This window comes from Lepeophtheirus salmonis, chromosome 6, assembly GCF_016086655.4.
Source record: "Lepeophtheirus salmonis chromosome 6, UVic_Lsal_1.4, whole genome shotgun sequence".
In the NCBI taxonomy this organism is placed as follows: domain Eukaryota; kingdom Metazoa; phylum Arthropoda; class Copepoda; order Siphonostomatoida; family Caligidae; genus Lepeophtheirus; species Lepeophtheirus salmonis.
In genome coordinates this window covers 45,284,859-45,311,560 of record NC_052136.2, presented here as the reverse complement: position 1 = coordinate 45,311,560, position 26,702 = coordinate 45,284,859, and the positions used below count along the sequence as shown (strand labels likewise).

The following is a 26,702-nucleotide window of genomic DNA, read 5'->3' as shown; positions in this document are numbered from 1 at the left end:
AGAATTGTGCATTTGTTAATATCATTATTGTAATTTCTGATTCGTAATTATGTATAAATTAAACAAATACAAAGAGAAATCGAAGAAGTTACTCACTGGCCTCTCCGTTTTCTCCTCTCCGCAACGAAGGAGGAGTTGTTACAACATCCTTGTTAATAAAGAGTAATAATAATAATATATTTTAATAATAATAGTAATAATTGGACTGTCAAAATTAACAAACAAAAACTAAACAATATAGAGTAATAATAACATCAAAACAAGGAATGTTTTTTTTTTATTTCTTTCAACATAATCAAAGGAATGAAGGAAAGAGTAGATATTCAAAGAGATCATTGCGGAGCACATCCCAAGGAACTCTAATAGGATGTCTTGTGCAACTGGTTGCTTCCTATGGGTATTTCTTTTACTTTTCAGTTATAAATATAATTGTGTAAAAAAAATCAAAAAAAAAAAAAAAAAAAAAATCTTTTGAAAGACGAGTATTTTTCAACAAATTTCCTCAAATTTTTCGGGGGTTTTCTTTCCTTTGTTATTAAATTTGCATTTTTATATTGTTTTTAAAGCCCTCTTGCTACATCTGCTGCAAATAAAACACAAAGAAGGGCGAGGAGAAGACCACTCACACTTTAAAAAAAGGAGGTGGACATTATACGAAAAACACACAATCGAAGTTGGGTGGGGGAGTGGTGATTTAAGTGCACAACTATCAACTACTACACAGAGCACGTCAGAAACAACTTTAGAAAACATCATCCTAATACTATTTTGTATGTGGGTAAAAGAGAGACACACATGCACAGAATGAGCGAGTTTTTGACACTTTTTAACACTGCTACAACTGTTGTAGGTACTTACTACTACTCCTTAATTCTTTAGTTTTACAAGGTTGTCCTTCTTATTTATTGATTAAAAACATGGCTAAGTCAGATATTTGTGAAAGAGAGAGTAATAGAATAATAAAGTTATAAGGTATAAAGACAATAATAATAATATTTAAATAATAGTAGTAAAAAAAACTCAAACAGGGAGAAAAACTCAATAAGGACTTTTTAGCACTCAGTAATAAGAATAATAATAATAATAATATTGGTAATAGTAAGAAAATAATAATAATAGCGAGAGAGTAATACACAAGTTGGGTAAATGATGCATTATCAAATAGCGCGATAGAAAAAAAATGTATATATATATAAATAAAATAAGAAATGTCAACAGAATTTTTCATATAGTAATTATTAAATAACTTTAAAAAATGTGCACAAGTTGAAAATTAAAAGAACGGGGAATAAACAAAATAATACAACAAAAAGACAAAAAAAAAAGTTAAAAATATATGGCACATTTCTAATAATAAGAATAATAATAGTTACCTATACTTTTCTTTACTTTGAAGGTAAAATTTCTTTCTTTAAAATTTAAAAAAAACCAAGAGGATTTTATTTATTTATTAATTCTCAAAAACAAAAAAAAAGTGTGTCTTATAGAAGAGTGGGAGGAGTAGCAGGGGGTAGGTGCCTACTTGGCTCTCCAACTCTCTAAGTGGTCAAAGGACACTCAATAGTTAGTCTAAAGTTTTAAACGGATCTATAACGCGCGTGATGTGTAGGAGGAGGAAGGGCAAATGGTGGGATTGCGTGAGTGAGTGAGGAATGGGAGAAAGGGTTAATGATAAAAGTTGTTTCACAAAGTGATCGGTGGGATTTGAACATAACGATATATATAAAGTCTGTAATCCTTAGAAGCGAGAACAACGGATCCATCATCCATTAGAGATACGTCAAAACATTGTGCATGCTTCACCTTACTTTCAAGGGCAGTAATCAATTGACCGTCTTGAGAAAAGATGGACAAATTAAAGTTGTTGTGATTATCCGCAATAGTCACTTCCCCGGCAGCATTAATGCCAACTCCAATGGGATAATTCGTAATTCCTAAAAAATATGGAGAACAGGAATTAGTAATCAAGTAAAACAGCATAATATGTATGTTAGTGAGATGAAATTTAAAAAGCAAAATCCTTACCTTCACCACCGATTTGTCTGAGATATGCACCTTCATAATTGAAAACCTTAACACAATGAGCGCGATTGTCTGAGATAAAAATTTCCTGTCGATCATTTACAACAACCCCATTGGGAAACTCCAAATGCTTGGAACATCCAAATTTGTTGAGTACATTACCCATTTGGTCGAAAATAATGACTCTCATAACCTTACACTCAACCACAATTATCCTTCCAACGTTATCCACACACACACCACGAGGATGTTGCAAGATATTTGCTCCAAACTTACGAACAAACTGCCCATACTGATTATAAATCTGTACTTGATGGGTAGGGGATCTCTCAGTCACAATTATATCTCCAGAAGCTCTCACAACAGCTACACGATTTGGATAGAGCAACTGGCCGTCCCGTTTACCACACTCTCCGAATTGAAATTTAAATCTTCCTTCTTTGTCAAAAATTTGAATTCGATGATTGTTAGTGTCAGCGACAATGATGTCATTTTGTGCATTCACGGCCACTCCGGAAGGTTCAGTGAATTGGCCTTCAAGTACTCCAAATTCTCCAAACTTACAATGGTAAATCATTTTTTGACGTTTTAACTGGGACTTGGGGGGAAAAGCAGAGGATGCGGATAGAAGCTTATTAGAGAGATCAAGAATAGATTCATTCAGTTCTGATTGATTGTTAGATGTTCCATTAAAGAGAAGCTTGTTATTTGTGGAGTCAGGCCCTGTGGACCATTTATCGTAGGGATGATTCAAATCAACAAGAGCGTTGCCTACGATTGGGCCTAAAGGAGAACTGGACGATGTCGTTGAGGCTGCAGGAGAAACGAAGCGTTTATTTAATAGACAACCATTATTTTCAAAACAAGATCCTTGAGCAAATTGCTGTTGTCTCCTCTCCAGCATCATAGAGTTCCCATTGCTGGAGGTGGATGAAGTTGACGAAGCACTTAGTGATGATGTAGGCGTAATTCCATTGATACAAAGATTTCCATTAAGTCCCAAATTAGCAATACTCTGAACCAACGAGTTTGTCAAACTGTTTGAAGACGGAACCGTGCTGATGCTGATGTTGCTATTACTATTATTACTAACACCACCGCCTCCATTGTTAGAGACTAGTTGAGATAGCCCAAACGAAGATGGGTGTATGCTATTTCCACTACTCACAGGACGAGATATGGGAGGCTGTTTACTCCCCACAACCATTGAATTATTTGGATCATGTCGAGATCTTACGTAGCCGAATGTATTATTCACACCGGCCTGAATTGCTTGAAAGTTAGTCATGTACTCGATGTCACAAACTGAATCCATGGTCAGATCAGGTGCTGCATTCATCAAATTTGTAAATTTCTGCTCTAAAGGACGTTTAAAGCACATCACTTCAGCATTATTAGCATATTTCATTAGACGTTCGATGAAATCCGTAATCTAATTATAAATAAATAAAGGAGTTATTGTTTAATTAATCAAGTATATAAACATTCATGATACAATATATGTCAGAGACAAGGTATTGAATCAAGTATTTCATTTAAAAAAAGGTTACCTGATAAATTTTATCAACAGTTTCCTGTGCTTTGTGACAGTAGTTAGAAAGAGAGGTTTGACGTGATGAGTAAAGCACCTCTAGTTCTCTAATTAACTCTGTTTTTTTCTCTTCGATGACGGATGTATAGAATTGAAAAGTATCAATTATTTCGGAATGTGCCTTGTTGAATTGACCTTTGAGTCTAGAAGACGTAATTTCTAAATTTTTTAAGTTAGCTCTTATTTCAGTGGCTTTGTGTCTTCCTTCCTGAACAAGATTGTTGATGGGTTCTAATTGCTGAATACTATGGCGAGAACCTTCTTTGATCTCCCCCAATGTAGAAACTTGATGACCATCGAAACAATGCATGAACTATAAAAAATGGAGGAGTATTATTATGCATGATTTAAGGGTAAACGGAGAAATAGGGGGGTCTTACCTGGTGAGTGACGACACAGTTTGCACAAAGGTTATTAGGGCAATTGAGACAACTTGCGAGAGCCACTGTTTCTCTGTTGTTGCACATAGTGCAGTAAGCAGTTTGAAACTCCAGTCCTGTTGATCCACTATCTATGAGACCCAGAACTCCATAGTCCTCTATCAAACTACTAATACCCATTCCACCTAAGCTCGTTTCTGTCTTGCAATGTGGACACATTAACTTATCAGGATGATCCTGAGTTTTCTCCAAACACGACTGGCAAAACGTATGAAAACATGAAAGGACACGGGGTCTGCTGAAAACTCCTTTACAAAGTGAGCATTTCGTAGCAGCACTTTGAGGAAACAAAGTCGTGGAATTTGATTTGTTGTTGCTAATGCTATTATTTCCATTTAAGAGTCCTAAAGGTGAAGATCCTAAGCCTGATGAAGAGGAACTTGATGACGAAGAGCTTGCTCTTTCCATGGACGATGATCCTGACTGCAATTGGTGAGAGTGATGCAAAAGTTCAGGTCCTGAAGACGCTCCCGACGATGTGGTCGAATCCCCACATAGACTTACTCCGTTAAGGCTGTCTATGGATGGGGTCGGAGAGGTCATATTGCCGGATTTTTGCCTCACCATTGGGAATAATTCGCGATAGAAATCCACGATTACTTCCTTATTTTAACTGGATTCCTGCAAGTAAAGGAAATAGTATCATTTTTTAAGTGAAATAGAAAAATTAGAATGACACACACACGCGTACAGAGTTTTACATATCACAAAAATCGACTAACTAAGTCATCATTCCTCTAAGGTACATTATTGACGGAGCAATTAAAGCAGTATATTAACCAGAAATAATTACTATTAACAATAAAATAAAACACTCACAGAGCACAAGTTAGAAGAGTACAAGGATGGTCGTCGATATATCACTCCATCTTAGCTGACAAGTGACAATATAGCTGTAGTTCTCTACAATCATATGTTACAGCATTAAATTGAAGACAAAATTACCTTATTTTTTATTATTCTTTTATTTCCTCCTCTCCTTGTAACGCCCTTATAATAATAACACACGACTTTCCAACAATATTTAAAACTTGTTTAGTACCCTGGCCACTCAAACCCGGTAAATAATAAAATGTACATACTACTATGACTATCATTATTAATAAATAAGTCAGACAACAACTTGTACTAAAGGGGTTCTTCAAATAATAATAACAAGAACAGTCCTTTTAACTTGAATACAACAACACGCATAATTCTCCAAACATATTAAACTCATTCATAAATACAATAACGTAACACAAGAACATCATAACAACAAAAATCAAAAATGAGCAACCAAAAGGACAAGGAAAAAAAATATAAAGAGCACTAAAAACAATTAATCAACTACACACATCTCTAATTTTAATGATGATAATTTTTAACAATATTTTGTATCATATAATAAAAAGTTATCATATTTATTCAAATACAAGGGCGAAAGAACAGAACTAGCTAACTTGGATCGAACCCGAGGAAGAAGAAGGAATAGTCATTAAATATAGTTCATATATTTTATTTAAAAACTTAGTTCAGACAGGGAAGCAGCAGGGATATGATACACACACACATACCAATTTCAAATGAACAACAACAAAAACCGCATTGTCCCTTTTAATCATAAGACAACAAAAAAATGTTAGCTGCAAAGCATATTTCCCGCATTAGTTTATTATAGGAAGGAGTAAATAGGGGGTGTTGGGTAAAGGTATTTCTTATTCTCTTAATAATACTATTTGTATGCCTATGGTAAAACAACACCAGGAATTGTAAAAGCATAGTAAGAAATGAAGAAAAATAAAATATATATGTACAAATATACCCCAATTTATAAACGGATTTATTACATCCCATGAATTTAACCTCTATATGTACATATATAAGTATAAACAGAACATTTATAATATATATATATATATAGAAAGAGAATAAAAATGTTACAAAGAACAATTATAGCTTACAACAAAATAAAAAATAAATATTTTTTTCCTTTAAAAAGTTGCTTGAAAAATCAAACTTATACGAAGAAAAAGAAGAAACTTTACTTTTTTTCTCAAACTTTATTTTCTTTTTCTATTTTTTGGAATCCCTAAAGAATAAGCTACTGTTAACCTATGAGTATAAACACATATTTATATAGAGGTAGATCTTTGAAGAAAACATGAATTTTTGTTATTTCCTTTTTAGAAGTGTATGGGATTTAGCAGGCTGCTACTCAATACCCGTGTCAAAATGAATATATATATATACTACCTAAAATATACTAATGTATAGAATACAACAAATTGCCTTTTTGTATAGGGAAAGAGAGAGAGAGAGAGGAATCAATTATAGTTATATATATATATATATAAAGAGAAAGCCTTGGTTTATAAATAAATAATACCTGCTACTACTAGCAAATAACACTAACTACTTATCACAGAACATTTATGCTAATAGGCCTGATGGGTAATAGTAGTAGAGGAGGAGAGTTGAGCTGTGTGTGGACCAACATAAGAGAGGTTTTTTTAATTGGAGTTATTGTTAAGGCAAAATGGATAGTGTATGTATGCATATGGTATGGTATGAATATCATTCAGGAGGGAGAGAGAGAAATGGAGACTAGTAAAAAGTAGTAGAAAATAAAGATAATGACTACCCCCCTCCTTATTTTCTTCATACTTTTCTATGTAGACACTACACACTTATAGATATATGTATATAGTATTTGAATTAGTACTATATATGTATAACATAATTCCTTGTAAGAATTCCATCTTAAAATACACATGTATCAAGTTTCACACAACTACTCATCTTCTTCTTAGAGACGATTTCTCAAGAAGCTTTAGTCAGCAAATGAGAGTCTGTGTCTATATAGATAAATGTAACTTTATAACAAGTAACTAAGTATACCCCCACCACTTTCCATAGATAATCTACTACTAAAATAACAATTGTGGTTCCCGCTTTCATCACAATTAAAATATTTCGACCCATCATACTGAGTGTTTTATGAAATATTATAAAACCTTTCATTGAATTGGTTTAAATTTTTGGAAGCCATTTTGAAATGTAGTTTTCACGTAATTGCGCAACGAGCATTTTTGTCAAAATAAAAATAATAATCTGACAAAAACTTTTGGTTTGGCACGCTAGAGTACCTTCGAGTAAGCGAAGGCGTATTATATTAATTATTATCCTTTTCAATCAATAAATACTGAGTATTTACCTGTTTTGTTAGTACCTCTCTTTTATCAGTTGAATCACTACCTAGTTTCTTGCCATTATCGCTTAGCAGGCTCAATTTTCCACTTAGCATAATGGATAACGACGGTTACTACCTAAATTTTGAGGGAGTCCGAACTATTGATTACTTTATCTCTGGAGGTAGAAAGGTACTTACATATACTATGTACTAAGAGAATCATTAGATTTTGCTCATTATTAAAGAAATTGCAAGTTAATTTTGCATGAGTTATTATTATTTTTTATTGTTAACAAGATAAAGGAATATAATATGTAAAGTTGGAGAGGGGAAATGACTTATTATTATGAAGGAAATCCTTTAAAAAAGAAAAAGTAGGGGTTATTAGAGTGGAATAAGCTTTTAAGAAATTTAAACTTAGGCAGAATAATGGGAGAATGTAGTTGATTATCAACAGGGTCTGAATTTTACGTAAGTGTGTACATCCAATGGATTGGCATATACACAAACGAAGGGAGGAACCGGTGTTTTTAAGATAATACAGTCGGTATAGTTAATATATATATATTAAAAAAATATAAATTAAAAATAGTTCTAGTTGAGACATTTGAGGACTGTACTTTTAAATAAGACAATTGTTTCATTATTCTTTTTTTTTTTTTTAAATAAAAGACGTTTGGGAAGGAGTGAGGCTGCAAGCACCGGTTGTTCCACTATCAATTTAATATAATTCCGTTTTAAATACGTCAATACCCTGGTCCACTATAGTACCGTCATACTAATCTACATTATATATATATATGAACAATGTACATACAGCACATATCGTTACCACATATGCATGAACTATAAAAAGAAGCTTTTATGTAACATATAATGTTTCTTTTAATACTTTTACGTCTTAATTAAAAAGTTGTCCTCGTCTTTTTCTCTGTCTGTATGTTCTCTCCTCCTCCCTGGAATGTGATGTGTACAAAGTACGCAAATGGAATTATGCATAAGTCCCTCTATGGAGATGAAGAAAACAAGGCCGCGGCTTGAAACTGGAATCAAGTATGTACGTAAGTAAGAGATGTGACAACAACATAGCACTTGAATGATTTTATATAAAAACATATAAGGAAAGGCGGAATATCATTATATTATATTATGATTACAACTTATTCTCTGAATAATTCATCAATCTCTTTCCTCCATCTTTCTATGTTTCTAGCTAGAGCTCTCCTCTCCTCTATGCATGTTAAAGAAGAGGAAGAATAAGAAGAAGGAACAGGTGAAGGTAGGTAGAAGAGGTAAGAAAAAAAAGGAAGAAGACTCACAGATATTCAACACTAAGTAAAGTAGTAAGTAGTAACACAGGAGCAACAGTCAGATACGAAAGAAAAGGGAAGAAAGAAAATCTGTAAGATGTGATCGATAAACATACGTTGCAAGAAAAAGCTTTCTTAACTTCTTCCTTAAAATCCCCCTCTCCCTATCACTACGATATAAGTTATTCATATTTTTTTATTCGTCTATGAGATAACGATTGTTAGCCTAAACTGAGAAGATGATCGTTTTATGATATCCCTTACTAACAAACAAAAGACATCAGACGATTATTGTTGTTGGATATCGATTTTTTTTTTTTTTTTTTTGGTTCTGATCAGTATTTTGAACAACATTCATGATTCCGAATATTTCCTTGGCTACACAAAAAAAATCCATTTTAAATACTCTCGACGTTATTTTATCCTTTTCTTCGTGACGTATGAAAAGTCTTCTTCCCTTTATAGAATTCACCTTGGTAAACAAAATTAAGAGTGAATTCATAGAAGCTGCATAATTCATCAGAGCAATATTCATGGCCTTTTCAAAAAAGAAATAGTTAACTTAATTTGATGAATACTTCTGCATGTTTTGATTCAACTCGTTGGCACATATAAGCTGTGAAAAATTGAATTGAATTATTTAACAATTAGCTAACTTCCAAACGATGAAGGTTGCGAGATATAGTTAATATAACGTCATCAGTAGGATACTTGACTCTACACCTATCCCCTAACATTTAGAGTGTACTTCCCATTATATATTCCCATACATAGAAATGTGTTGACACCAAACGAAAAAAGCTCAAACACCACTCATTTACTTCCAAAATAAGAGTATAACAAAGTCATGTAGTGTTTCTAATTTTATATGTATGTAATCACTATATTTTGCTGCTTGAAAATGATTCTAGTATAATCAGGAGAGAGGAACTACTTCTCTCTATCATACTTCCTTTGAACATATTCGACTTATCAAAAGAAAGACTGACTGTCACTACATAACATCCATTCAAAAGTATTTTTTGCAAATTCTTGACTTTTTTCTCTATAAACAAAAACAAAGTTAGTCGTTTGTATTATTTACCAACATATAATACACAAAGAAGGGGACAACGACGCCCCTTAGTTTATTTGTAAATAATTGCATTACATGTCACAGATGTGCAATATTTTTATTTTCGTTCATTCAATGCATTTCCTTTATTTAAATATAGCATAGCTTGCGAAGGGAGAGAGACAAGGAAATAGAAGACGGGGAAAGACTGGCCTTTGAGCTTTGAGCACATCTCGCATACATACAGAAAGAGACTCACTTACTTAGTCCCATCCCGCCATTATAATTTATCCCACTAAAGACTAGATTATATAAATATATAAAATAAGAATTTTGTATAACCCGACATTATGAAAGGATATATCTTACACACAAAAAAACAATCAATGTACGCAGTATGTTCTGTCTTACTATTATTCATACATATCAGGTTTCATATTTCAAGAGTGTTTTGTTCATTATAATGATTTAATTCCATGTTACAAATATGTACATATGTACTCCTCTGGCTCGGTGTAGGTAGTACGTACGACGAGTATATACAAATACGGATGATATATTTTTATATACCTACATACATAGGCAAACATATTTAGTAAGTGCTTTTTATTGAGTAACGCACATTTATTAATGTATATACGTGTGTGTAACTTTTATATTTCATTTATTTATTCTGCTTTCCTAATAAACTAATAAGTAATGAAGAAAAACTTTGTGTCACACCAACGACGACCAAAATAAACTTTTTTTTTTTAACATTCTTTACAAGATTTTTTTTCTTTTTCTTTTTGGTTCACTCCACTTCTTAACCATCAAGGGTATTTAGCGTGAATAATAAAAAATATAAAAGTGGTTTCTGACTTAATATTCATGATAGTATTTGTCTTTGGTTACGTTTTCTTCCTCTTCTAGAGTAAAAAGTCATGGTTTCTTCTTCTTTGGGGTTTTTGAATAATATATAATAACGATTGATTTAAATGGTATTTTAATTGTAATTACTATTATTCTAAATTCCCTTTAGAAACTACAAACTAAACCAATAGCAATTCATGTCAAATAACTGATACATAGATAGAGTAAACAATAGTAGAACCCCAGAACTCAGAGGAACGTCAAAAAGCAATGCATTAGTCGAGTTCGGAATCAAGTTATAACTAATAGCTAAAAAAGATGGATCCCTTCTCATCAACCATCAAACTACTACACTAAGAACGCTGCCTTTTTATATACATATTTCAGAGAAATATGCTTAGAGTTAATCATATCTCCAATGTTTCTTGGAACTCATATTCTTAGCCCAGAACTGTATTTAAAAAAAAATAATACATAATTGCAATGAATATAACCCTGTCAAACAACGGTTACAAAAACTATATGTTCTGAACGAAATTAGTAAATTGTATTTTGTTTACTTTAGTCCCGTAAGTTGAGTTGGATTCCGTTAGATGTTTAGTTGGAGCACATAGGCAAAGGTAATTTTGAATCAAACTCAAACTCGACCAAGTTTCGGGGACCTCTGTATTCCATATTTTACCCCATAAAACTATTCCTTCTCCTTCCTCAAATTCTTCCTCTCCCTCCTCTTCCTTCTTCTACTTGGAACACTTTCTTCTTCTTCTCTGGGGAGCTCAGTTAAATAATAATAATATCATTTTTATGTTTTTATAATATTAACTATTATTGTTACAAAATTAAACTGAAGCGTTTGAGTAATGGGTGGAAAAATTATACACCATGAATGTGAATAATTGTAAGATACACATGAGGGAAAGAAGAGGTAGTAGGTAAACTGTCATAGAAATTAAGAAGTAATTAATTAATAGTCTTTGAAAAATTGTAAACCATCACATCAAGGACAATGTTGTTTTAATAAATAAACATGTATGGGTCAACTAACTCCCTTCTTTTTGTTGTTTTTGATAACTATTGTGATCAGGCCTCCTTTCCTCCTCCCCCAAGGAACTATAAATCTTTTAACGCAATAAAAAAAGTTCTTACACCCTTTTTTTTAATTCGTTGACTCTATGACACAAGATAATAATAAGTAGTGATGGGTTCGAGTATTACAAATATACATTCGAATAATGATTCGTCAAATTTCCTAGTGACACTCAAGGAGACACAAAAACTACTATATTATTTTTTCTTATTGAAAGAATAGTTCACATTATATTATAAATAATAAATTACATTATATATTATTACGTGGAAATTCTCAAAAATCGAACATGAGCAAACTATAAAAAAAAGCATATTGTCCTAACACAAAATCGACTCCAACACTAATCATAAGTAAATAACTACATATTTGTCTTATTTCCATATTGCGCGCAGTTCCCTTAGAATTATATGTGTATCGTGAGATAGACATAATATGTACGAGTCTTTTATTTAAACATGCAATAATGGTCGGTCTATGACATTTCAATTGAATTTATATTCATGATTTTTATCGATGCAGTAAATTGATAATGCAATTTGAATTCATGATAATTATTACACCATTGTTTTACATAATAATATGTCACATCGTTACTACTATTGTATCTCGCAACCTTTTCTCTAACGAGAGTAGAGAAAAGGCATTAAGTCAGTTTTTTGTTAGTCAATTCTTCCCAACTATGGAATTATTAATTTATAATTGTTGGGAAGTGATCATAGCTGAACAAAAAACTAATTCAACCAATCAACGTTGTTAAGAACACACAGATGAGGGAGGGGGGGACAGACAAATTGACAACTAACACAAACATTCTGTGTAAAAGAGGTAACGTCGTGATGTAAATAGGACGAAGAGGTCATCTTCCTCCGTGTGTCCGTAGGGAGAGGAGTGGAGAAAAATACCGAATTATAATTGATCCATGGTATGACTCAGAGAAGGAGAGAAGAGAAATGGGAAAAAACACACAAAGAAGAAGCGGGGGGAGGGATCGAAGAAGAACAGAAATATGTTCAAACTTTCTTTTTTATTCAACTTAAAACGAGGGAAAGCTGAATATAGTAGTAATATTCGTATAATAATATATTATATGATTGTACATAATTTTTCTTCTTTCCCGTTCTTCAATTTATTTCTTTATGAGGTAGCAATGGTGGTGGTGGTGTTGGGGTTGTTGTCTCAAGACTGTCTGGTTTTTCTACCCTCCTCAAAGAACAAAAGAGAAAGATAGAAAGAGTACATAATCAATATTATTTGTCTGAGTGAAAATACATATATATGATAATAATAATTTATATAACATACGTGGTGCGTCAATATAACAAACGATCTTGAATGAATATCACATGAAATTAATAAATCCCTTATTTATTGATTTACTTAATAAATGGCGTTGCTTATTTCATTAACATATTTGGATCTATTATGGACTTTAAAATGAGATGAAATACCCACTAAAGTATGTTTTAGGTTATAAGCTAATTTAATAATCGACATTTCATTTCGCCCGATAGTATGGGCTTTCCACCATAGAATATATTCTATTACTTTTAATATACTATTTTAAGGTGACGTTTAAGTGTTATTTACGTTTACTCCAATGGATGAATAAGAATATTTTATAAACATAAAAATATCCTGCCGAAATGTTGTTGTTTTTTTAAACGAAAATAAACATGATAAATTTGACATTTGAGGAATGTTTGAGAGGAGAGCAGCTTAGCTGTCATGACGTTTTATAAGATCAGCTGCAAGCAGCTGTGAGAGGGAGGAAATAAACACAATTTCCAGACTGTATAAAGAAAGGACATTTAGTTTGGAATGACTACGTTGTCGATCCTCAATTCTACCCAGAGTCCATTAAGGACTTCAAAGCAAACCCTTATTATTACACTACGTCTTTCATGAGCACACACACTAGTTATTACCTTATACTTAGATATTATGTCTTCAAGAATTAAATAATTGGGATAGAAGCTTTGGAACATACAAAAGCCTGTTCAGATTGCTAACAAGAAAAAGTCACTCCGTATTTGATATTCCTCTGCGTAATTAGGTACTCAATTTAATTTAATATGAGTGAAAATGAATGTTTTCTGTAGGACGTCCTAAACTTGGGTGTTTTTAGATAATTGCATGGACCGTACTGAATGGGACAGCACCGATTTTAAGTCACTAATTAAGGACCAATACAACTCTAGAAAAATTATTCCAGCTTACTTTTGTGTTGACGGGTCACTGAAATTAATAGTATAAATGAGTCAACCTATGGCTAAAAAATACTGGTAGATAGCTGTGCAACATGATGGCTCATAGTCGACGTTGCGCTGCTATCTAATTTGTCAACAAGATGCTTGAAGCGAAAAAAATACAAATGATGTAATTCAGATACAATAGGGGGGGAATAATCATTTTAGCTTGCTTCAATCTTGATGAGCCACGTTTTTATTATCTTCCTTTAGTTCGATGCTGGTCAACTTATTTTATGTTATTTTATTCAGTATAATTATATTATTGTACTAAATACAGTAGTCCACATACACTTGTTGTCGTCAAGTAGTTGCAGACTTGTGAAAACGAGGAAATGCACATTCCTCTCCTTGTAACTCTCTTTCTCTCTCTTCGTATACTTCCCCCTCCTCTTTAAACAACAACTTTCAATGCAATTATGCTCTGTTATGTGATTCTAAAAAGGTAAAGTAGATTGGTACGTAGTATATAAGCCTTGACGATAAGGGAATAATTATCTCCATTTACTTATATTCAAAAGTACAATATCATGATATCATATCCTTCCTAGCTCTCTTGCTCCTCAACTTATGAAAGCTCTTTTCCAAACATGTATGTTATATATATATTATAACACTTTAAGCTATATATGTATTAGTTGATACGACACATATTGTTGCTCTTTCTAATTCATGGAAATTAGATGCACGTAGACTACATATTATGTAAAAAAAAAAGGGAGAGAGAACTATTAAAAATTGTTTACTTAAGATGAATATAATTCCAGGAGTGTACAACGTCGTCAATGTAACAAGAAAAACAACTTAGGTATTTATGTACATAGGTGCAATCCTCCACACTCAAGATGGGCATCCTCTCTTAATGATGAAGATATGAGGGAGGGATGATCACTTCATAACACAGACCTTGCTTTCTTCTACCTATAAATCGTCTACGTACTAATATAATACATATATTATTAAATGTGCATCTTTGAAGTCTGTTATTCTTTTTTACTTTTTCACGTTGTTTTTTCCCCTTAACGAATACTGCCAAATATATATTCAAATTTTGTTCGGCCAATAACATAAAATATTATAAAGCAAGGAATGGCTTGTGTTAGTGTGCCGCCTCATTACAAAATTGCTGCAGTGAAAAGATATACAACAATACAATATGTAGAGTAATCTTTAATTATTGGGACCATTCCTTTTCTGATATAGGCTCAATTTGTATCAAGGGATAATTGTTCAGGATCGAACGACTTTTTATCATATTTTATTTGATTCACATCCCTGCTATCAAAGACTAAAATGTATTTTTGGATACCAGACTGTCAAATAATGTTTCTAAACCATCATGAGCTGTTTTTCTATGGCATTGAACATAACCAACAAATACTTCAATGATCGACACTAGTATATATATAACTAATCAATGAATGTTGAGCTTTTGAAAGGTAATTAATTTTTATCTACATACATATTTACAATTGTGAAAACTGACAATCAATTTTTATATTTTTCCAAGATGAATAGAATAATGTTCAAGCTTTCTTACTTTAAAAAACATCTCTATTAATTAGAAGGGCTCATTTTTAGCCCAAAACGTCGAAACTAATTCGGAGATTATGTTAAGTTATTAAATGAAGCTGTACTTTGCTACTTTTTCTTAAATTTTTGTAATGCCAATATAGTTGAACCCCTCTAGAACATTATTAGTGTAAATTTTTTGTAATGTTTTTAAGAAAAACTCATCAAATTTATAATTTAAAAGATGTACATATTTATGGCCTTTTAAGCGTCACAAAACTACCTATCGATCAGCTATTTGAGCAACTTAATACGTGAGGGAGAAAAGATTCGAGCACTCCCTCATTTGTAATATATCTAGAGGATGTATAAAGAAAAAGTACAAAATGGAGTCAACTAAAGGCTAAATAATGCTGATATAGAGCTGTGCAAACATGCAGCCACATAGCCTACATAGCTCTGCACTTGACTAGCATATGGAAATGTTTCCTGGATATTTATGAAGAATATATCCACCAAATGAGAGAAATACAAAAGGATAACCCCCGTTACTTCTTTTATTTATTTGGTTTTTTAAATCTATTTCTAACCGACCCTGATATGAAGAAATAATCGTCTTATTTTCCTTCAATCATGAAAACACAATTTATAAGTTGGATAAAAAGAGTATTTTTCAACTAACGGTTCTAAGGACCAAGAATATAACAAATAACAACATTAATAAGAGATTTTCACCCTCTATTGCTGCTCATACTAACATTGCGTATCTCACTACCATCTGCAGCGGCTGTTGTTTGCCTGCTACGCTTCTGGCGTCATACTCACCCCCGTTGTTGTAATCGATTTTTTACTTATTAGTAACACAAATTAAAACCACCAAATCAAGAGGGGGGATAATCTCATAGGATATTAAGAGCCTTAGGCCACTTTTACATCAAAAACGGAGATATGCGTAATATTTAGGCGGATCAGCTTACTCATCGCCGTTTCACAGCCAAAAAGAACAACTTTCTTTCTCCTTTGATGCTGTTATATATAGAGCTAAATACACTCTTGGCAGTAATTTATTATGGGATACAGTATGAAGAGAAACAACTCGACAAACTGTCTAGACTTTGCCAAATATATATATATATAGACGTATCAAAAATAGGATAGACGAAAAGAGCTGATTCAAATCGATTAAACATGCTCAAAGAGAAAGAGAATGGCAGATGGATTTTTGTCGTTTTAAACAAAACTACGTATATACATCCTCTAAGAGGATATAGGTTATGGAAGAATGAAAAAGGAACGAGAATATATGATGATTATACAGGACGACTAAAGCATTTATTTGATGATATCAATCCTTCATACATATTAGATTATTTGAAGTAGATTATTTTGTAATATTAATGGGTTTTGACACCTTTTAAAATAAAAATATTTATATATTCATAAGTAGAAGTTGCATTTCATCGATCTACATAAAATAAAAAGGGCATGCACACAGTGAAAGAAAGATACAGATAGGAAAGAGAGACGTCTCTTTCTTTCTTAATTCTACTATGCACATAATATCAATCCTTACTCTTCTTGGCATTAAGAAACCTGGCCCTCAATGCATTAAAATAGGTCAAGAGGGGTGGTGTACATAGTTGGTACACACTATTATAATCATCCTTAAGGAGAAGGTTATTCCTTGTTGAAAATGCAGGTGGGTCACTCAAACTATTCAGTCCTGTACAAACTTATGTACTATGTGCAGATAGAAAATAGATCCCTTTAGTTAGTAACAAGGAACAACAAGAGGAAGAAAATGTGGAGAAAGGGGACACGCAAAACAAAATAATTATTCCACCCTCGCGTATATTATATACACGGTGTATAAAATGTTGTTTTTGTCATCTTTAAAAAAAAAAAAAAAAAAACACTAGCTAGCTAGCTCCACAACAGCTTATAGAAAGGGACCTTTTATATTTAGATATTCACAAAAAAAAAAAAAAAACCAACAACATAATAATAATTCCTATCATGAATTGAATTTCATGAGCGATTACCTCATTAGGAAACACAAACTCAAAACTCGTTGTATGGAAGAAGATGTTAAATAATAAGTATCCTTAAATCCATTACTCAAAACTCGTTGTATGGAAGAAGATGTTAAATAATAAGTATCCTTAAATCCATTATCTATTTGACATCTACTGTTTCAAAATTTTGACAACATGTCCTATATTTAAGGACGTGTCCGAAAGCCATCCAATAGTCTATGATGCCCTAAGTCTAGGTATACACCAGTGACGTCATAATCAATCTGACCATTTTTTAAAGAATAATGGACAACTTTCCTCGTCTATGAAACCAAATTAAATCAATTAGTAATATTAAACCTTGTATAAGTTGTTCTACAATGTGGGGCTTTTTCCAAGAACCGACAACAAGGAAGATGACAAATTTAAGTCACATATAAAGGACCGTTACAACCCTACAACAATCAGAAGTGACGTTAGCTAATAAGAGAGCTAGAGACCTCCTTGGACATCTATTTCCATACTAATATGAGGTGTAATTATACGATAATCACCATCAGCCTCCGAGTAACAATACTATCGTTTTGTTACTCGTGAAAAAAAATAGATGGCAAATGAATATAATGGGGTGTTAGATTGGTACGGGACGACGCTACAATATACAACATAAATCCTCTATATAAATAACACACATACACCCTAATAGGGGCAAAAATCAAATGAAGGGTAAATTTTCTTTAAACAGCAACAAACTAAACAATGCTTTCACAACTAGAGGGAGGGGAAGATAATCAGAATGATGCAGATTTATAAACGAATGTTACGCATTTAGAATTTCATTCCGTATAGAACAATGGGGGAATTAATAAAAAGGCGTCTTTATCCCTCAATAAGAACACTTCTCGTTTGAGGAAATTTATTAAATATGGAATAACTGTTAGCAAATAGCATCATTATCTGGTATTTCAATGACCATCCATAAGAAAATCGTACACTGAGATCTCACAAATATAATTTTTAAATAAAACATATACTGTAAATGAGTCATGAACAAAAAGACAGTTTACTTAACAGGAGTAACAAATTATTTGTTGTTGAAAATATTTTATATTCATTAGCATTTAAGGAGGAAAATTTATATTAGAAAAACACTTAGTACACAAACGGATAACCCACCCTATCTAGTATGTACTATACATATAAGTCCAAAGAGGAAACCATTTATTATCCTTCATTTCTACGGTCAACTGATTTTACTCTAAGAACACTGGGAAGAGGGGGATATACATATACAGATAGATAGATTGAAAATGACCATTAATTCGAATTTCATTATAAATAATAATGATAACTTGTCAGTTTCTTTAAGTTAAAAAAACAACATCAGAATCACGAAACTTCTCATTTAAGGAAAAATAAGTACGTACACACATATAAGAGTGGGAATCGAGTTGAAAAGCCAGATAGGTTTTTGGAAAATAAATAAATATAGCTCATCTGGCTACTTAGAAGCTATCACGTATCAATTTCTTAAGGACTCGGGGATACATATAGGAATCTTATGTTCTTTTCTGGAGAGGAATTTACGCGGTATAAACAACAGGTAACGTAACAAAAGTATATTTAGCCACAAGGAGTTGAGATCTAACTCCTTCTATATCATTTGGTAAGGTTACATAATATCGCAGGCCTACGCACTTAGTACACCATTTACAAAAAAAAAATATATATATATTTGGGTCTTACCTTAATAACAAATTGTTGAGTAAAGACTCAAACAAATCCTTAGTTAATGATGAATTGCGCTCAAGCTGTAGAATATAACTATATGTCCTGAATGCAATGGCCTAATGTTGCTTCTATAACGGTTTCAGATCTCTACTGGAGATGATGAATATCACTACTACTACGAGCAAGAACACTTGCACATGTAATCGAAATAATATTCTTTAGATAAAAAAATCACTCTCGGAATCGGGATTTTTCCAAAAATAATTTTCCGTTATAACAACAAATAATAATAACAAAAAAATAAAAGCTCGGATTGAGTCTCGATCTCAAGTGGCATTCGATGGAGGAGATTTGAAGCACATCATACTGAATGTGAGAACGATAATCTATAGGGTAGAGGGGATTTGTTTTTTATTTTGTTAAGGATTTCGGAAATCCCGATTATGCGTGGAACTATTCCTATGGTCCTTGACTGATGAGTGTGATTGCGTTTCTTCCTCTCTGTATGAGGAGTGTCCTGGATTGGGGAAATGATCTACTCTTTTGTTTCTTTACTAAAAAATAAATAAACATATAACACTCGGAAAGAACCCCGAGGAGACTAGACGGAGACTGTTAACACGCAGAGATTTACACAAAGACTGAAACACTGACAAACAACGACGGACCCAGAGGGAACAACGAGAGTCCGCTCTTTTTATTATTTTTATTATTCTATGTGTGTAGTTTTAGTTCTGTATACAGTACACACTGTACATACACATATTCCCTTTTTAACAACGAGCGTCGACGTAAAAAAAAAGAAGCTGAAAATTGAACAACATCAACACTACTGCGCCCCCACCAAGAGAAACACACGCCGGGTGATTCATATTATACTACATACAATTTCAACAGCTGTTCTTTCTTCCTCTTATTCTTCTTCCCGCCGTTAATATAATACAACAACAACTAGCTGCTGTTCCCCCCCCCCTCCCTTCCACATCAAGGAGACAAATACATAGAAAATAATATATGTTGTATTTGTATCTATGTAGTACTTGTAATATATATGTACATATAATATTATAGACAAAGGTAGAGTGAAGCTGCTTCCCTTCTTTTACTTTAGCTGTTGTGTTGTTTCTAGGGTGCGCTGTTCTTCGCGGGCTTTTTTCTCCTCTTAAAACGAAAATACAACATTGATACATTTTCTCCACTTCTCGCGCCTTTTTTTTTATTGTTCTTGGGTGCAAGTTTGAATTACTTTGTATATACTATTATTACAAGGTGTATGAATACATTAAATATATATTTTATGAAATTATGCAGGATTCTCCCATAATCTATATCTATTTTTTTAGAGAGAACTTTAGTACTAGGGCAAAAACTTGATTATTGCAATGGATCTCTGGTATTCTTTCTCCACTTGGTAATATTCAAGAGCCCTCTCTTTTCCCCTTTGTTATTATTTGACCACGTTCCCTCTTCACTCCTTATATTTTTTTTGCAATGTTTTTGTGTCAATCTCCCACGTGTATCATCATTTATTAAGAGCCATAAAAATGGTTCGTTCTTCTTTCTTTGTGAAAAGACGTGAATTACCCCTCCTCCTCGATAAAATAAGTTTTTATGTACAAAAACAACCCAAAGAAAAAAGAGAACAACTACAATATGCCATTATTTTATGTCTTTACATTAGGGATCGTTACAACCACGTGGCCACATAGTTTGGCGGGAAATTCAAAAATAAAAATGGCTTCCCAATTTTTATTTCCTTAATTTTTCTCTTTCTCTCTCTCTTTTGTATGGAAGATCACCTGTGACTTGTGAGGTACCACCAATCACCATTCCATCATGGACTCAAATAAATATCCTCATTAATATGTGTGAATGAGGAGGGGGTCCTCCTCAGTCCTGGGCTCTCTTCTTCCCTCTCCTTTCCCTCATATGCGTTTCCCCGGCAGATGTTCTTGATACATCTCACAATATGTAGTATATACAGAAAGAAACGAACTATGATTCATCTGGATATTGATCCCTCCCTGTATGTACATATGTATAGAAGGAGAATAATAGAGAAAATCAAATAATATTTGCTTCTTTAATATTTTGTTTTTGTAGCAGGAAGGATCCGACACAAGACTAGGACTACAAAGAGTCTCTTATCTTATGAATTATCTCTACTCTTAGATGATTAAGGAAAGGATTTTCTATTGTGGGGAAAAAGTCTCGTCGTAGAAGTCTCCTCCTATTATTTCACATTACTAAATTTCAATTAGGAATGTAGGATATTTCAAAACGTTGAATATTCGGATAGTCCAGGAGTAATGGCTCTAAAAAATATAAAAGAGTTGGATCCCATTAAGTTAAGAAAATGTCTAATTCTTAACATATTATTAGGTATTGATCGCTGTGATGAGTCAGAATCCTCTACATACATATTTTATCCTCTATCCGAGCTCATAATTTATGTCTCCCTTGTGAGTTTTCTTTCAAAAGTGGAAATGTTTTAAGTGAGTCAGATATTTAGAGAAATCAATACTACAAATGTGTAGTATTGATTTAATGAATATAACCTTGTTAGCAATCACTAATAAGTATTTTAGCTCGAGTCCAACGCGAGCCCTTTCACTTCAGTTTGAAGACACAGTTAAATGATACTCATTTCTGACTCGAATATGAGTCACTCGAATCCGAATTTTGTAAAATTTTGCATGATTTATTTATTGGATGTATTCACGCTTTGCATAAACGCGGTTTTATTATTTTGGATGGATAAAGTCTTCTTTGTTGTTGATGGATTAGCCATCTTTCAGATATTGGATGATAACTCAGTCTCCATACCGTAGGGCGTCAGTATCACGAGCGCATACTAACATCAAACAAAAAAAATGTATTACTCAATCAGGAATCAAAATGAATGTATTTACGATATTTTGGGACTTGGCTCTACAGATAAGAGAGCTTATCCCGATGACACAAAAATTAGATTCCATTGGGAATGAGTAAATATTTATTATTGTTATTTAGAAAAACTCACAAAATATAGGGAGTGATGACTTGAATCGAACAATATATAATTCTGATGACTAGTTTCAATGCTTCATAGCCTTGAAATGACCTACTTTATATTATAGCTGGAAGGGAAGGATAACGAATTAACTAGGAATTTGTTATTTATCAGGCTCGAGGCCTCATTTTTTAAAGTGGAGGACTGAATAATTGTCAATTCTTAAAAAAAGCTATAGTGACAATTTAGTGAAGCTCTAGACTTGAGCAAAGGCATCATCCCTCCTTCATATCATATTCAGATGACCATATTTATCATTGGACATGAAGATCAAATCAACATGGCAACCCAATATCCTTGAAATAGGGCACTCTTATTATAACACTTCCGGTCACCATCTTTAGTCTTTTCAACAATATACTTAAATACAAATAAATTCCTCATAATTGTGTTCGGCAACGACAATATTTTCTTCGTTGTGATTCTTTTATGTAGGCTATAACGTTACTTTTACCATGTCGATGATAATTCCTTCGCCATTAAGATACAAAATATGTTGTCCCATGATTCAACGAGTTTGACCAAACATTCATATTTTACCTGTATAATATGTACCTACGCTATATTATGTCTGATATTTTTTTCGCCATGTTCTTTGAACTTATTATTCCTCTAGCAGAAACGTTATTTTTTTTATTGTATGAAAGTCGTAAATATTTTTTTCTCTGTGTGTCTATGTCTATCTTTTAATTCAACAAATTAAATTCGGATTCACATGAGAATTTTTTGTTGGAAAAGAATTAAGATACATCAAAAATAAAATATGTTACATATCAAATTACTCTGCTTTCATGCACGAACATATTACATATATTTATTTATTAATACTTGGTATGAATGTGTGCATACTTGGCTATGAAGACATTTCTTAGCTCCCCCCCATCCATCTCTCTGTCTGAAATTTGAATAATAAAGCAAGTTTGTGTCTTAGTTGTTATTAGTGTTCTTGGATCTGGATTCGAAATATAAGCGTCGAATTCGAGTTCAAATCTTTGAGCAATATCAGGGGCACCCGCACGGGGTAGGCTGGAGGGGCTTGGAGCCCTCCTCAAATTAAGGGATATTTACTTTTTATTAAAAAAATGTATATTTAAAAAGAAATAATTTTTTTGTGAATAGGTGTGGATTTTTGAATTTTTTTTCTACATAAACTAATTATTTTGTATACCTGTCGATTTTTGAAATTTTGTTCCAAGAAATTTAATATTTTGTGTAGCTCTGGATTTCTGAAATTTTTATCCCAAAATTTTTTATTGTTCCAATTTTTTGAAAAAAAAATTTAAAACCAAGCCCTTCCTCCGAAAAAAAAAATCAATGTATAATCCTGCGGACGCCCATGAGCATTTAAGACCTGTTATCACTCCAGAATGTATTTGCAAGGGAGGAGGGGAGATTATATAGTAGTAACGTTATCATGGAAAGGATTTTTTTTTTTTTACAATTTTGACAGAATGTCTTTTTTTTTTTTTTTTTTTTTTTTGAAGAGACACTTTTTTTATTTCACGAAAGTGATGCAAATTTGGCAAAGTTAGGTGTTATAGCTCATATGGTTCCAGCACCACTGAGCCCCGTCGAATGGCAACGTTTTTAAAACGATGTTGTATTTCTTTTATTTGAATTCAAAAAGGTTAGCGTCCACAAGATGAATAAAACTGTTTAATCCGATAGAAGGGAAAATGATTGCATTCTGTAAAATATTCATGTACAACTGATTGTTTGTGCTATTTTACGTGTAAACGATGTTGTCGGATTCTTCCATTCTAGAAGCCATTTTTGTCAGAAAAGTTTTTGTTTTGGACGAGGCTTGAATCAACGTTGGACTCAGAGACAGGCAGTAAGAATTCATTAAATTATTTTAGAAAGTATTTATTTCCAAAATAGGAAATTATTTCAAAAAGTTGTATCCATATAATCCTAACAAAGCATAAATTTATTTAATTTAGGTTGCTATGCACAATTATTAACATCTCAGCGCCATAAGTTTCATTTTAGAATCCATTTTTCGTCATGTGCCAAATTGAACACATTCATGTCATATTTGGAGCAAGAATCATAGTTTGGCGACTCCTGGCAAAATAGGTATATTGTGAAAGTAAAACTGAGAGTTATATTTTTTTTTCTGTTAAATTGACAAAATAGAAAAACTAACTGCCAATCAGACTAAAGTAAAAATCTCCATCCAAAAAATATGACAATGACATCTATAAGGAATGCCTCAATAGGAATAAATAAATATAAAATTAATTTACATAACTTACTCGAATATTTGGAGTTTTGTTCATTAGAATTTGAGTTTAGTCGAGTTTTAGTTCGAATACTACTTAAAGCTAACACGAGTAACACTAGTTATGATTATATCAAATATAAACATGAGAAAGTAAAAGAAAAAAACAATTAATTAATTTTTTTGATCTTACAGAAAAATATAATTTCTTATTTTTCCAGTTATAATAATAGCTGATGAGAGTATCTACCTATCAGGGGAGAGGGCGAAGGAGTATTATTAATACACCCATGGGATATTGTACATACAATCATGGATGCTGCTATAGGTTTTTGTATGTATGTATATTTTGTAGGGTTCAATCAACTGTGAATTATTCTACGTTTGTGTTTACCCAAAAATGCCTGGATTTATGGAATTCCTTAAGGTGAATAAACAAAAGGGAGGGGGAAAAAGAGACTCTTTTACTCATTAATTGTTGGGTTCTTGAATATCTATCTACAATATAGGTCATTGCTACGGAAAAACAGTTGTAGCCTATGAGTGTTGTGGTTGGGCCCCATGATTTTATGACATAAAAATTCTAGACCTGTCTCAAAAATTGAAACTTGTCTATCTGGAAAACTATTTCGAAACCCTTTTTGTAGGAATTTAGCCCTCCGATCGATTCATCAGCTGGATCCCTCTCCTATACGGGATGATAATTAAACATACGTAAGTAAAAAACTATCAACAAAATTTAACTTCAATAATTTACATTTCTTTTGTACTTATCAGTAATAGTAAAAAGGAGAAAATACAAATATATTTATCTTATTATGCACTTTAAATCCATTTAGAAGAAAGATAGTTGAGAATTCTTCTATTCAAGGAAAATGTTTATACACCCACCACCTCTTAAATAATGAACAAAAAAGAAGAAAGAGCACACGCAATAACCGTTTTTACTATATTAATTATAAAATTATTTCTTTCCTTTCAAAAATGTCAACTCTACTGATAACTCTGAGCAATTCTTGGCTAATAAAGAAAAAAAGGACAGGTCATTCATAAATAGTTATATTTTTTTATAAAACGGCCCTGATGACGTAAGGGAACGTCAACAAGGAGAACAATGCACATTTTAAGTTTGATTGGGAAGAGTTTTTGGTTAATCTTGAATAAAGTCAAGAGTTAATTTCCCGTCACTCCACGTTTAAAAAAATATTGTTGAATAATAAGTACTTGAGCTTCTGTTTGCAATTTTGAAAAAAAATAATAATCACAATTTTATATTAAATATCTTTTTAATTTTCTTAAAAGGCATTTAAACTTTTAAATAAATGTTTAAATTTAATCATAGGTATTAAATAGTGAAATTTTTCAAATTGACTATATAATGAATGTACAAAAGCGTTGAAAAACTTTGTGTAAGTGGTAATAAATAACTCCGAGCAATGCCGAGTACACGTCATATCCATTAATATAAATAAGATTAAATATTTGTGTATATATTTTAATTAAATATTGCACTTTTTTTCTCTCTCTCTCTTTCTGTTGTGCAAGGCTTGTTTTTGCAGTTTTCATTTTACTAGTTACATTTATAATTATCATCTTCGTCATCATTATATTAACATAATAATATGCATTTAAATTATATAGAAGTTTTTTATAAACACGGAAAAAGATCTTGAATTTAACTTATAGTACTCTTAAGTAGTACATTGATTGTACATATTAGAATATTCCATTTAACATAGTCGTTGTTATGACATCAAATCAATAATTTTTCACGTAATAGATAAATCCCTCATTGTAATCATTTGGTGATGTAAGGCACGGAATGACTCAAGAGGATTCGTGGTTCGTTACGGATAAACAATCGGTAATGGACATCAACAAATCTACTTTTTCATCTTGTGATCAACGCACAAACATAATTATTGGAACTCATCATATGTAGATGTGACTACTGCTCTATAGATTTTTGGGATCTGATAATCTATGATCCTACCAAAGGGATGAAATAAATACCTACATAATTATTGGAACTAATCAAAGTTTTGAATGTCTAGGTATAACCACTGTTCCATTGAATGTTGGATGTGGAAATTCTCGATCCTTCCTACTAAGAGATGTCTCTCTGCCGTACCGAGATAACAAAATGAAAACGGTTTCATCTAGTGTATTCAGTGTTTTGTTATTGAGAGGAACCTAGTATTTTATATTGGGGGGCTGGTTGGTGTGAATATGAATGACTCACTATTAATAAATCAATAAATGCTAGCTACTATTTAAAAATTAGGCTCCCTTAACCCTGTGATTAAAACCCTGTATGTTGTGAAAACTAATTTCGTTCGTCGTGGTAAACAGATCAGCACAAAAATTTGGAAATTAAATACTTATTTTGGA

The 26,702-nt window shown here is 32.3% G+C and overlaps 1 protein-coding gene across 6 annotated transcripts; it reads right to left on the bottom strand.

The window, feature by feature from the left end:
* Window positions 1-874: 874 nt before the first annotated feature.
* Window positions 875-19,840, bottom strand: brat (brain tumor). Of its 6 annotated transcripts, none has more exons than XM_040715774.2 (5): window positions 19,051-19,840; window positions 3,994-4,674; window positions 3,573-3,926; window positions 2,026-3,454; window positions 875-1,934 (listed from the first exon to the last, which is right to left on the bottom strand). In XM_040715774.2, exons 2-5 carry the CDS (start codon window positions 4,618-4,620, stop codon window positions 1,684-1,686), a joined length of 2,661 nt encoding a protein of 886 aa, XP_040571708.1. In that variant the 5' UTR covers window positions 4,621-4,674; window positions 19,051-19,840; the 3' UTR covers window positions 875-1,683. The 6 variants fall into 6 exon arrangements, with proteins under 6 accessions (XP_040571708.1, XP_040571710.1, XP_040571707.1 ...); XM_040715776.2 differs by lacking the exon at window positions 19,051-19,840 and adding an exon at window positions 4,999-5,312; XM_040715773.2 differs by lacking the exon at window positions 19,051-19,840 and adding an exon at window positions 4,873-5,090.
* Between the last annotated feature and the right edge of the window lie 6,862 nt (window positions 19,841-26,702).